Source organism: Acomys minous (genome assembly GCF_964271855.1).
Source record: "Acomys minous genome assembly, chromosome: 2".
Taxonomy (NCBI): domain Eukaryota; kingdom Metazoa; phylum Chordata; class Mammalia; order Rodentia; family Muridae; genus Acomys; species Acomys minous.
The window spans coordinates 129,319,042-129,333,413 of NC_140484.1; the positions used below are offsets into that span (position 1 = coordinate 129,319,042).

Below are 14,372 nucleotides of genomic sequence, written 5' to 3' on the forward strand. Positions count from 1 at the left end.
TGAGAAGCCACCCAGGCCTTGGAAGCCACAGCCACAGCCACACAGAATTGGCTGCTGTCTCACAGTCACAAAGGCCACAAATGAGTACTGGGGGCTAAAAATTCCAAGTCAGCTTTTTCTCCACCACCACCACCGTGTGTGTGTGTGTGTGTGTGTGTGTGTGTCTGTGTGTGTGTGTGTGTGTCTGTGTGTCTGTGTGTTTGTGAGGGTGCATATGCACATGTCAAGAGTACACAATCATGTATGAGATTTGTATGAGGCTGTGTGTACAATCATGTGTAGGAGGCCAGAGACAGGTATCATTTCTTTTTTCTTTCTTTCTTTCTTTTTTTTTTTTTTTTTTTTTTTTTTTGAAACAAGGCCTCTCTTTGACCTAGAATTCAGTGAGCCTCAGATCCACCTGTCTCCACCTCCCTGTGCCAGGATTATAACAGCACTTCCACACTTAGCTTCTTCTGCGTGGGTTCAGGGACTGGAAGTCGATTCCTCACTTTACTAACTGAGCTCTCCCCCTGCCTTCCCACTCAGAAGCTGTCATTCTGTACTGTACAGCAGTGAGGAGACTAAGAGTCACGGGTGAAGGAACTCAGCCGGGAGCCTCCTGGCTCAGGCATGCCCCCTTCCCATGCCTCTTTTAACCCTTCCCCCCATTGCCTGGCCAGAAGAAAATGGAGCATATCAAGTGACCAGATTACCCTTTATGTCACTGCCTCCCTTCTGGGTCCGTCACTTCCCTTGGTACCCCATGAAGTTCTGACTCAGTCCTGTGCCTCCATTTCAAAACCTGTCACCCTTTGTTGGTAGCAGATACCACCTGGAAATTCTGAAAACACACATCAGTCCTAGGCCCTTCCATCTCCTGGGTGGCATCGCCAGAAGTGAGGCCAAGCCAGAGCTCTCCAGGTGATTCTGAAGAGTCCCTGGCCGGGAGGAATGACCTCCCGAGTGACCTGACTTTGTTTTGTACTGCCATGGCGCCCTTGAGAAGCACAGGCTTCATGGGAGGTTCTCTCAAGCAGCCACCTGGGGGTGCCACGAGCTCCTCCTAAGTCTTCAGGCCTGGGGCAGAAATGCAGGCTTACAAACAAATGCCAAGAGGTCCAGTGACTTAGTCCCACAGCCCTGTGGAGAATGTTGTCAGGATGAACAGTCTAGCGAGTGCAAGGGGGAGGGGGTGGGAAGGGGTGGGAATGCTGAAGGACAGCCTGGACTCTCATCTTCGGTATGCCTTCCTCAGGTCAACAAACCCGTTCTCTACCCAAACCCATAGGATGCTTTTTAGTCTGTGAGTTCATAGTACCCAGTGGAACTGAAATAAAGAGGGTTGGTAAACTTAACGTATGATTGTCTTGGAAGAAAAGAGACATTGTTACTAAAAAGGAAATGCATTCTTGTTGTCTTTGTAGGGCTTGAGAGAGCGTTAATTTGAATAATTCCCAGGGACTCTGGGAAAGGTCTTTCCCGCCTCTGCCTCCAGTGCTTCCCAAACCCAGATTCTGAGCCACCAAGTGAGAAACCGAGCCTGAAGTCTAGGACGTGGATTTGTAGCCCCAGTTCATGGAACACTCAAAGCCTTGGCACCTTCCCTGCCCCTTGTTCATCTAAAAGGGGACGGGAGGGGCTGGGGATGTAGCTCAGTTGACCGAGTGCTTGCCCCACATGCACAGAGCCCTAGGTTCAATCCCCAGCACTGCATAAGACCGGGCAGGCGTGGTCATGCACACGTATAGGCTTAGCACTCGGGAGGCAGAGGTAGGAGCTCAAGAGTTCAAGGTCATCTTCTCTATATCCGGAACTTGAGGTCAGCCTGGGCTGTAATGAGAACCTGTCTCAAGGAAACAATAATCATTTTAGATGTTTTTTTAAGAAATGAAAACAAGTACCAAAGAGTTAAATAAGAAATGAGAAGTAGAGGGATTTGAATGTAGCTCGGTGGGACAGAGTGCTGGGTGGGGGCAGATGTCAAATCCTGAACTTTCTATCATATGGCTCCTTCTCCTCTCCAATGCTGAATTCTTGTTTGGCCTTCTCCACCCCAGGGATTACAGTGGACAAGTTCGGGCTCATTTACTTCGTGGACGGCACCATGATCCGACGCGTCGATCAAAACGGGATCATCTCCACTTTGCTGGGCTCCAATGACCTCACCTCAGCCAGGCCCCTCAGCTGTGACTCTGTCATGGATATTTCTCAGGTGAGAAGACACTGAGTGCCGGAAACCCTGTGTGGCTGTTTGTTCTTCCCGTCCTCTGTCACCCAGCCAGCCTGGTGGCTACTGCTCTTGGCACTATTCAAGCCTTTGAATGGAGCCCACTTGGTTCAGGGGGAAGATGAGGAAGAAACTGACCTGAGTGTTCACCGTTATGTATAACAAGTTGTGTGGCTGGAGTGGAGACTCAGAGATTGGTGGAAAAAACATCTTCCTAGGGCCAGCAGACTGGCGTGGATTTAAATTCTTAGCTCTGAACTTTCTCTTTGACAACACATACACACACACACACACACACACACACACACACACACACACACACACATTTGTCTACTTTCTAAAACGTAAGCTGTATGGACACATTGATTATAGCTGTCATCTCCTCTGCTTTAACCAAAGAGCCCGGTACACGGTCAGAGCACAGCCCATATGTTTTGAATAGTTGTTTGACCTGTGGCTGTACCACTCAGTAGATGCATAGCTACCCTGAGCCTAGGCGCACAGATGGGCTTGTGAAATCTTTCCTTTCTCCTAACTATACGATGAAGTGGCCGTCATCAGCATAGCTAGATTACCTTGAGAATACATGCAGCAGTACCTGGCATCAACACTGCTCACCACTTGAGAGGTAACAAATAAAAAGCATCCACTCTCAGTAAGGAGGAGGCATAGGTTTGGACTTTGGGTTGCAGTCCTATGTGCAAAGATGCAAAGGTGTCAGTAAGCCTGGTGTGGCCAAAGAACACTAGGAGCCTGGGGTTGCAGCTCCATTGATAGAATGCTTGCTTGGCATTCACAAGGCCCCGAGTTCAATTCCCAGCCCCGTATAAATTGGATGCGGTGGCACACTCCTGCAATCCCACTTCTGAGAAGTGGAGGATGGAGAATCAAAGTTCAAGAGTCATTCTTAGCTACATTATAAGTTCAAAGCCTGCCTGAGATGCATGAGACCCTGTCTCAAAGAACACTGGAAGGTTAAATGCCAAAGCAGAGGGCACCACACTTTGGAGGGGGTTAAGATAGGAAGTGTGGTTTAGAACCAGTGAAGAAAGGGCCTCACACTATGCCAAGGGACCTGGGCTTCAGCAGGTAGACAGCGAGAACCCAATGAGACCCAGTGACTGGCTATCCAGTGTGTCCTGAATGCATCCCATAATGACTTGGCAAGGACCAGGTCCTTTACTGCCAGGTACTGGATTAGGGCTTGGCCTGAGTTCAGTCGGTGAGCATCCATCCCGCCTAGGGCATAGACAGAGGCCAACAGGAGCCTTTCCCCCCCAGCCTCACTCCCCACGACTTCCTCTGGTACTAACACGTATCTCTGAGAGCCTTCCTCCAAGCCCCATGACCACACTGTTAGCAGCCCTAGCGTTCACATCCCATTGCAGCCCATTGCTGGTACAGTGTCCTCCTGTGCCAGCTTCTGGGATGATGCATTCCAGAGTAGAATCTGTTCTCCGCCGCCCGACTCTGCAATTTGGCAGGCTTCACCCTGCTGGCTCGAGAATTTCCCTTTCCAGTCTGTGAGCAAGCTAGAATTACCCAGGAGGAAGCCGCCAAAACCTAAGGATGTGCAGACAAGTATTTTTGCTTCTCTAAACGGGGCCTGGACCAGCCAGCACAGGGGTGCCGAGCGCTTTCAATCCACACACTGGAAATTTGTTTAGGTTTAGATAGAGGCACTGCCAGGCACTCATGCCAAAGCCTTGGAAGGCAGCCGCCACGTGGAGGGGGAGAAAAACACAAAAGCCACACACTGAGAAGTCATGGAGTTAAATCTCTACTCCTGGTCCTTGCTGCCTTTGTGTGAATATAAGAAGTGGATTTTTTTTCCCCTCCCACTGAACTCTTAACACAGGCGGCATACATTTTTACATACACATAGGGAAGGTGGCATTTGTGTTCAGATCCCACTACTAACAGCACCCAGCTAGTTGGCTTTCCTGTGGGGATCAGGAAGGAAAGGCACCAGAGCCTGCAAAGGGGATAAGCAGTGGAATTTGGGAGAAGACAAAAGACCGAGCCCCAAAGAGACATTGCAGAAGACAAGCAGAAGTTTTCAGCCCAGGAGGCTGGTTCTCACAGCTCAGCGGGTAGGGCCTCCAATCTGTACTTTGGAGCCAAAGTGAAAACTTGGCATGTGCTGGGTATTCTGCTAGAGATGAGGTCAGAGCTGAGGACAAGCTCTCTTTTCTCATTCATTTGCCGCCTTAGTCCCTGGGGTAGAATGAAGGAAACTGAGGCCGGGTGGAAGGAAATCCCTTTACAAACTGAGCCCTGCACTGGGTTTCATCAAGGATGCGGAAATGAATCTCTCTAATGAAATCAAGAACATAATCGCCTAGCACAGAGCACCCGGCTGGTAATAGGATGTAAAATTAGTTCCCTGAAAATCTACAAAGAGTTTCCTTGTATATTGTCTCATTTGCTACGACTCCTCTGGATAACGTTGATTACTCTGATTTACATGTGGGAAAGAAGCTCTCTCGGTGTCTAAGAAACTTGAGTAAGATGGCCTGACCCGTTAGTGACTGTGGAAACAAACAGGAAGTGAGGTGCCCTGCCCCCATCCCTCCGGCTCAGTGTACCATTTGTAGACATGCAGTCATTTACTCCTGTGACAATGCGTCTGTGCACAATCAGCATTCTGTGGCAACGCAGGTGGCTCAAAATACCTTAATGGAGCTACAGAAGGCTCAGGACAACTGGGAAAGGGCGCCTCCCCCACAGCATATCCCTTGAACGCAGGAGCTCAAGGACCACAGAAGTTCTTAAGGTCCAGCTCTGACATTTTGGTGAGGGGAACCGAAGCTACAGTGGGATTATCATTAACAGGAGGAGAAACCAGAAAGCTTTACGCATGAGGTCTGGTGCAGAGACGCCAGGCAAGGCATGTGTCAGACCCTAGAGCAGCTGAGAGCGGTGGCTTTCGTTCTTTTCCCACTAATTAATGAATTTATTTACTTTACATCCTGATTGCAGCCGCCTCCCTCCTCTCCTCCCAGTCCTGCCCTCATACCCACCCCCATTGCCCCTCCCCTTCTTCCCAGAAAAGGGGAGGCCCCCCCCATAGGTACCAACCCACTCTGACACATCAAGTCACAGCACAACTAAGCACATCCTCTACCACTGAGGCCAGACATGGCAGCCCAGCTAGAGGAAAGCCTTCCAAAGGCAGGCAATAGAGTCAGAGGCAGCCACTACTCCAATTGTTAGCGGACCCACATGATGACCAAGTCACACATCTGCCACATATGTGTAGGGGACCTATGTCCAGCCCATGCGTGCCCTTTGGTTGGTGGTTCAGTCTCTGTGAGCCCCCATGGGCGCAGGTTAGTTTACTCTATAGGTCTTCTTGTGGTGTCCTTGACCCCCTCCAGATGCCTCAATTCTTCCTCCTACTTTTCTACAAGACTCCCTGAGCTCAGCCTAATGTTTGGCAGTGGGTCTCTTCATCTTTTTCTTCCATCAGCTGCTGGATGAAGCCTCTCGGAAAACAGCTATGCTAGGCCTCTATCTGCAAGCAGAGCAGAGAGAGTATCATTACTACTGTCTGGGATGGCTCTCTCCCATGCGGTGGGTCTCAAGTTGGGCCAGTCATTGGTTAGCCATTCCCTCAGTCCATTGCTCCATTTTTTAATCCCTGCACATCTTGTAAACAGGACAACATTTTGGGTTAAAGGTTTTGTGGGTGGATTAGTGTCCCCCTCCCTCCTCTGGAGCAACAGTAAAAAAAAAAAATAATAGTCCTCATGGTATTGGCATAAAAACATACAGATCAATCAATGCAATAGAATCAAAGACCCAGAAATAAATCCACACACCAATTGACACTTGATTTTTGACAAAGAAGACAAAACCATACAATGGAAAAAAGATAGGTAGCATCTTTAGCAAACAGTGCTGATCTAACTGGATGTCTGCAGGTAGAAAAATGCAAAGAGATCCATATTTATCACTCTGCGCAAAACTAAAGTCCAAGTGGATCAAATACCTCAATGTAAAACCTGATACACTGAATCTAGAAGAAGTACTTTCTTTCCCAGGCACACAGCAGCATAAAGCAACATGTAAAACATGCTAAAATGCTCTCCCGTTCATTTCTGCTTTTCCCTTCTCTCCCTCTCTGCTTCTTTCCACCCACCCACTCATCAGGACGCCGTCTTTTCATCATAATGACAGGCAGAAAGGTCTCTGTGAGTAAGTCCCCAAGGTGCCACAGGACCAGAGGGCATAAAATATTTAGTGGCCAGTGTTGACAAGAAATGGGTTTTAGGAAATTGAAAATTCTCCTGTCACTTTAGAGCAAACTGTGTTCTTGATGTAGCCGAAAGCTGGCAGGACCATGCCCCCAGAGGGCCCGGGGAGTGTACGCAGCAGCCTAGCTGTAGCTCTGCAAGCTCCTCTGCTCTGCAGATTAGACAGGGGCTGGGGCTGGGTGAGGAACAGCAGGCTGTTAGCACACAGGAGCTGAGCACTGACTGATTTGGCCTATCCTGGGAATGGCTCTAAGCTAAAGAAACAGAGAGAGCCAACCTCATAAACTGGGTTGGGGTTTTTTGTTGTTGTTTGTTTTTGGTTGTTATGTTTTGTTTTGTTTTTTGGGACAGAATTTCTCGTGGCTGTTCTGGAACTTGCTCTGTAGACCAGGCTGGCCTTGAACTCAGAGATCTGCCTGCGTCTGCCTCCTAAATGCTAAGATTAAAGGCCTGTGCCAGCACCACCACCCAGCTTTGTTTTGTTTTGTTTTACATTCACTAATAACTATATGTACATTGTAACAATTATTTTTAAAAGTAATAATATTAACATCATCCTTGATCCTAGAATGGTTATCATTTTGGTATATTTCCTTCAAGCTTTTAATCTCCTCTTTGTCCATAAACCAACTTATATATTTTCCTTAGCTGGTATCACTCTACTCCTGCAGGTCTGTAGCCAGTTGTTCCTACTTAGCAAACACTTCCCCGACGTCATCACATAGCCACTCAGAGCAACGGTTCTCAACCTGTGGGTCGAGCCCCTCAGGAAGGTGGCATATCAGATATTTACATTATAATCTATAACAGTAGCAAAATTACAGTTGTGAAGCAGCAACAAAAATAATCTTATGTCGGGGGGGGGGGAGGGGTCACCACCACATGAAGAATTGTATTAAAGGGTCACAGTGCTAGGAAGGTTGGGCACCACCAACCTGGAGCATCATGCTAAATGGTTAGTCACAGTATTCTAATTTGCAAGTAAAGTAAATGTGTTTTAATTATTTAGCCAGTTCTCAGCTGTTGGGCATCCGAGTTGGTTCTGTTTGGTTACTTAGCTGTGTGTCAGGATGTACAGCTCTCATCTCTAATTTCCCAATATGAATATTGAAGCTCAGAAAAGCAAAGCAACTTGCCCAAGGTCCTAAGCGATAGGTCTAGGTTCGAAACCCAAGCCTGTCTCCAAGACTATGATTCCCCCCTTTCAGTTTCTGTCAGGCTGGGTCAAACTGTATGTAAAGGCTCTTTGGACATGATGATGGGTTATTGGGAGTTTAGGGATGACTAGTGGTGGGCATCTTGGCATCATTTGATTGTTGGTGTCTCCACTGTCAGGTTCGCCTGGAGTGGCCCACAGATTTAGCCATCAACCCAATGGATAACTCTCTCTATGTCCTTGACAACAACGTGGTCCTGCAAATCTCTGAAAACCACCAGGTCCGCATTGTCGCTGGGAGGCCCATGCACTGCCAGGTTCCCGGCATCGACCACTTCCTGCTGAGCAAGGTGGCCATCCACGCAACCCTGGAGTCAGCCACTGCTTTGGCCGTTTCACACAATGGAGTCCTGTATATCGCTGAGACCGACGAGAAAAAGATCAACCGCATCAGGCAGGTCACTACAAGTGGTGAGATCTCACTGGTTGCTGGTGCCCCTAGTGGCTGTGACTGTAAAAACGATGCCAACTGTGACTGCTTCTCTGGAGATGATGGTTATGCCAAGGATGCAAAGCTGAATACTCCATCTTCCTTGGCTGTGTGTGCTGACGGAGAGCTCTACGTGGCCGACCTCGGAAACATCCGAATTCGATTTATCCGGAAGAACAAGCCTTTCCTCAACACGCAGAACATGTATGAGCTGTCTTCCCCCATCGACCAGGAGCTGTACCTCTTTGATACCAGTGGCAAGCATCTGTACACCCAGAGCCTGCCCACAGGAGACTACCTGTACAACTTCACTTACACGGGGGACGGCGACATCACACACATCACAGACAACAATGGCAACATGGTGAACGTCCGCCGAGATTCTACTGGGATGCCCCTCTGGCTGGTGGTCCCAGATGGCCAGGTATACTGGGTAACCATGGGCACCAACAGTGCACTCAGAAGTGTGACCACACAAGGACATGAGCTGGCTATGATGACGTACCATGGCAACTCCGGCCTTTTGGCAACCAAAAGCAATGAAAATGGATGGACAACGTTCTACGAGTAAGTATCAAGACATGGCTGTGTTCTATGAGATGCATTGTAAGACTGACAATGAATGAACTGATGGAGTGTAATTTTTTTTTCTGTACTTCATTTTAATTCAGGATTAGGGGTGAAAACCATTACCAGTGATAGGTTCTGCATGTTCGTATTCTAAAATATTTCTCCTAAGAGGGAAATGGTGTAGTGGGGTAAGGTGCATGAACTTTGAACCCACAGGTGTGGAGCCTCAATCCCAGCTCTACCATGGATTTAACCTCTCTAGGTCTCAGTTTCCACACCTGTAAAATGGATACAGTAGACACCCACTCAGATTACCAACTCAGGTCAGCCAAAAATACTTAAAATGTTATCTTCACATAAACAGCAAGGTGAGAATAGAAGGAACCACTTCACATGGATAAATTGTCTACATAATTGAAGTTCCTTTTTTTAAAATTTCGGATGAACTTAAAACATTCATTACATGTCTCCCTTCTCAAACACATGATATAAACATCAACTGGCCTTTCTTTTAATAAGTAGAGTTCATTAAACAATGATAACAGGTGTATACCATGCTGTGCTACAGAAATAACTTCCAGAAGTGAGGACACAGAACCCTTCACCCCTAAATGAACAAAATGTTTTTTGGCTTCTGTATCTGGGGGAGGGGGGGAAAGGTGGTTTGGCCCCTCCCTCCTCATCACAGTGCTGCCATGGCACTCTCTGGTTTCAGGTGTAATGCAGTGTCCACTTCCTACTTGTCATGCAAGGTACGCATCTCAAAGCAGGGTAGCCAGAGAGATGGAAGTTCAGTTCATTACAATCTGCCACATATTATTCACCTCACATATGTATAGAAGACGGAGGTGCTGTTTTAATGAATGGGCCTTGTAACATCTCTTTTTTGACATAGACTTTCTCTAAGCTTCTCTCTTTTGTCATGTTCCAGACAACCGAGCCTGCTGAGTGTGTCAGCATTAGACAGGCTGCAAGAGGCGGCAAAGCACTTAGTCTTGTCGAACATCAGCTTTGTGCTAGAAACTGAGTCACTGAGCTAATCCTCACAGTGGAGGGGGTGATGGGGACATTTTCCTTTTACAGAAACACAAACTGAGGCTGAGAGAGGCCCACTTGCAGGTTGTAATGTTGTGAGAACACTGCAGGGAAACAGAAGATCTAAGGAAGTTTGTCTGGGGCCAGAGTTTTAGCTCTGAGTTGGCGTGTCACCTCCCTCCCGAACCTCCCCCTGCGTTTGCAAATACTAAATGCATTTGAGCCCTTGAGCAACAAGGTTTCCTCAAACTAGATAAGCATCAGTTTCTCACAGCCCTAGAACCTGGTGATGGGGGAGAGGGCTATAATTGATTTTTTAAAATATAATTTACACTTAAAAAAAAATGCCACAGCCCCATGTACAAAGTTCACTAGTTAAATTCTTTTCCCCAAACAGGGGCCTTGTTAATTGCAACAAAAAGACAAAGATCCAGGAAAATAGCAATTATCTTGATTAACTCTTTGAAATGGAAATATACTAAATAATTCAATTTTCCCCATTGCCTGGTGGAAATTTCTTATACATTATTTAGCCAATACAGGGGTTTCTTTGTCAGAGCAAATCTGTTCACGCAATTAGTTCGCAAGGTCACTCCCTCAAATCCCAAGCTGAATGCTAACGCATCAGTGCCACTGTCACTCCCAGCATCCCTGAAAACTAAAAATCCTTTCCTATACCTACACCAAAAAGGAGCCCTCCCACTGTGTCCTCCATGTAAATCACAGCCACAGTTGATGGCAGTTTAACTATTATGCGGATATGTGAGTCCACGGCTTTGCTTGGATGCATTGGTATGTTCAGGTACAAGTGTTTGGAGGCCAAAGAACAACCCAGGCACCCTCAGGATGCCTTCCACCTCCTTTACAACAAGGTCTCCCAGGGCTGGAGAGATGTCTAAGAGGTTAAGAGCACTGGCTGCTCTTCTAAAGGTCCTAAGTTCAATTCCCAGCAACCACATGGTGGCTCACAACCATCTATAATGAGATCTGGTGCCTTTTTCTGGCCTGCAGGCATACACGCAGACAGAACACTATATAGCTAATAAATAAATCTTCAAAAAAACAAAAACAAAAAAAGGGACAAGGTCTTTCATTGGTTTGTGGCTCAGAAATTAAGCTAGACTAGCTGGGCAGCAGGGGAACTGGCTGTCTCCACCTCCCCAGTGCTGGATTGTGCACTCGCTCCCAGGCCCTGGGGGCCCGGCACTTTGATGTGACTTCTGGGGGCTGAATTTAGGTCCTCATATTTGCAAGGTAAACACTTGACCAATTTGGCTATCCCCTCAGTACCAATAGTTAATGTTTTAGGAAAAAGAAACTGTTACAATTTCATTTTTTAAATAGCATTTAATTTTTTTTAAATTCACTTTATAACAGAGCACAGAGAAACACTGATCCTTGGCACAAACCAAAAGTAGAAGGTAGGATACCTAACATTAAAAGGAAACTTTTTTTTTTCTTTTTGAGATCCTACTGAGTGCCAGACTCTTCAATAGCTATAACAGCCCCTAGGGTTTGCAAGCCCCTGGGCCTGACACAAAAATAAGTTGCCAAGGGTCTCCCCAGTCCGTAAGAGTTACCATCTGCATACCCTTTCTACCTATGAGTCCACTGAGGCTCAGAGAAAAGTCCCAGCGAGCTTCAAGTGGTGCAGTTGGTATAGTGAAAGCGCAAGTCCCCGCTCTCCTGCTGCACTGGCCACGTTCTCTGTGTGCTTCCTGACTTACCTGTATGGCAGGGATCAAATCAGTGTTGTGTTTCTAGGGGTGGTCTGAAGCCTGGAATTTCAATGCGATACGGTATGGGAAATTCAGTGATAGCTGCTGTTGCTGTTTCCAACAACACAGTGACAGTGACAGTAATTACAGGAGCAGCACGCAAGGAAAGCAGTGAATGCTACAGAGGGGAAAAAAATGTTGTAATAGAGGTGGGAATCAGAAGTCAGGCAGGCAGGAAGAGTAGAACCAAATGTCATGTCTGAGAGTTCAAGGCACAAACCAGGAAAACAGTCATGTCCTGGGAGTACTGGAAATGGGGTGCACTGCGGGCTCCAGCAAAGTGCTCCAGCTGAGGCTGGAAACAAAGTGAGAGTGTAAGACACCAATGCTCAGGAGACCGTAGCCATGGAACTGAGGGCAGGCTGGGGGGCTTTCAAGCAGCCTGAACTAAGGATTCAGAACTAAGGATCATTCTGGGGCATTCTGAGCATCTAAAGACTTGATACCTGCCTTCTCTCCGTCTCTGTCTTGTTTCTCCCTGACTCTCTAGAGCCCCACTTCCTCTGGGTGAGTCTCTGTCCTGCTTGCTGTCTCTCTGGGACTCTATCCTCTTCTCTGAGTGTCTGCTTTCTCACTCTCTAGTTTTATTTCCCCTTGCTCTTGTGCCTGGTCCCTTCTGTCCTTCTTTCTGAGTATCTCTCTGTCTCTCTGCTTCCATTTGTTTCTCTCTGTCTTTCTATGTTTCCCTCTTAGTCTCTGGCCTCTTCTGGCTCCCCTCCCTGTGTGTGTGTGTGTGTGTGTGTGTGTGTGTGTGTGTGTGTGTGTGTGTGTGTGTGTGTCTATGTGTGTGTGCACATGTGTGTCTGTGTGCCTATGTGTGTGTGTGTGTCTCTTTTCTGTCTGTCTCGGTACACCTCTTTCTAAGTCTCTGGCTAAAATTACACACACACACACACACACACACACACATATTCTGAAAGTGAAATTATTTCATAAAGGATGAAGCTACCTAGAAATCACTACAACATTTTTAACCAAAAAAATTATACGAAGTTTTGCCAAGGAACCATTTGCTGAAGTATTGTGTCTCCCTTTAGCATCACGAGGCAGCTTAGTGGATACAAACTTGATGTTCAGACCTATAAAACCCTGGGAATGCCTGTGGCATGAGCTATTACCGAAACAAGCTTTAAGTTTGTTTTATCAATTCTCTTAATGTGATAAATAAAACATATAATGTAAACAGCATATACTTCAGAGAAACGTGTCTTAGAGTGTCTGCAGTTGTAAAAGAGTCACAGTTACTCAAGCCTCCCCCCTCCCCATCTGTTTGGAAAACCCTTCTAGAAGACTGCGATGCGGCCCTTGGCTCTACGCAGGGGGCACCATTGATTTCAGACTCAGCTCCAGGTCACACAAAACTTAGTGGCAAAAAAAAAAAAAAAAAAAAGGCTTGATAAAGCCAGATGTGCTTGTATATACCTGTAACCCCAGGACTCTTGAAGCTGAGGCAGCCTGGTCTACATGCAGCGTGTGTTGCAAGGCAACCTGTGCTACATAGCGAGACCCTGTCTCAAAAGGAAAAGCCAGGGAGGAAGGAAGTGGACAGAATGAGGCTAGTTCCAAAGGTGACTTCCTGGGAGGGAGGGAGCAACAAGCTTCCCTGTGTTGCTTAAGGGGACGTGGCTTTAGCTCCCCCACAGTGCCCGTGACAGCTCCTGTTATAATTATGCTAACTTGAAGCTGGGCGTGGTGGCATACGCTTTTAATTCTAGCACTCGGGAGGCAGAGGCAGGCAGATCTCCGAGTTCGAGGCCAGGCTGGTCTACAAAGTGAGTCCGGGACAGCCAAGATAACACAGAGAAACCCTGCCTCTAAAATAAATAAATGACTAAATAAAAATGTATTTCTGCTTCAGATTTAGGGCTTGCCACTTCATAGGTGCTCAGTAAATATTTTATGAATGAAATGTAGATTCAAGAGGGAAGGGAGATAATGAAACACACACACACACACACACACACACACACACACACACACACGCTGCAGTGAGAATACTAGATTTAGATCCTGGCTCCAGCTTCATCAATGTACCTGGCAGGACGTAGAATTCAATTCACACAGTTCAAATAAAATACTTGGCTGTCAGTCTGTGCTTGAGAGATATGAGAGCTACAGAGAGCATCGTCCCCAACTTTACAATGAAAATAAGCCCCGCTAGAGACAAATTCATGCGTTTTCCTTTAATTCCTTCTCGAAGGCCACAAGGCAAGCAGCTAGCCCAAATCCAAGGAGTAAACTGCACCTGCAGAAAAGGACCACATTTAAGCTCCAGCTTACCTGGGTACACATAGCCAGACCCTAGAAGCTGAGGCTGCAGAATTAGGGGGGGCGGTTTCATGTTCTCTTTATGATCCACCCCACCCTTTACAAATCATGTCAGGAGTTCACACACACACACACACACACACACACACACACACACACACACACACACACACACATAGAGAAAGTGGGAGTAGGGGAAGTATCTCACACAATTGACACAGTAGAGGGGCATCGCAGATGCCTGTCCCACCCACTTCTTTGTCACCCTGTCTCCTCCTAGGAGCAAAAGAAAATGGCAACTGTGCACTCTCTTTAGACACTGGTGAAAATCCACTCAAAGAGACAGAGAGGAGAGCATCACTGCTGCTGAGAGGAGCAGCGATAGGTCTTTAGCCCAGAGCTGCTTCCTAAGAAAGGCCAGGGCCACTGACCAGACCACAGTCCCATGGGTACCTCCCACAAAGCCCTGTCAGAATGATAGAGGATGCTCCCCCTCCATCACCCACAACTGCCTAAAATCTTAAAGTGAAAGCAAGAGGCAGAATACAGTATAAAAAGAGGTAAGGAGTGGGCCAGCATGTGTAAGGGCATCCCTCTAAGACAGGAC

The 14,372-nt window shown here is 47.1% G+C and overlaps 1 protein-coding gene across 12 annotated transcripts in view; it reads left to right on the forward strand.

Moving 5' to 3' along the window:
• TENM4 (teneurin transmembrane protein 4) overlaps positions 1–14,372 on the forward strand; it is a 720,654-nt gene that overhangs the window by 675,774 nt on the left and 30,508 nt on the right. For all 12 annotated transcript variants that reach the window (XM_084773614.1, XM_084773618.1, XM_084773619.1 and 9 more), the window contains 2 exons: positions 2,040–2,194; positions 7,804–8,681. In XM_084773614.1, coding sequence (XP_084629740.1) covers positions 2,040–2,194; positions 7,804–8,681 — 1,033 coding nt within the window. The remainder of the gene's footprint in view (positions 1–2,039; positions 2,195–7,803; positions 8,682–14,372) is intronic.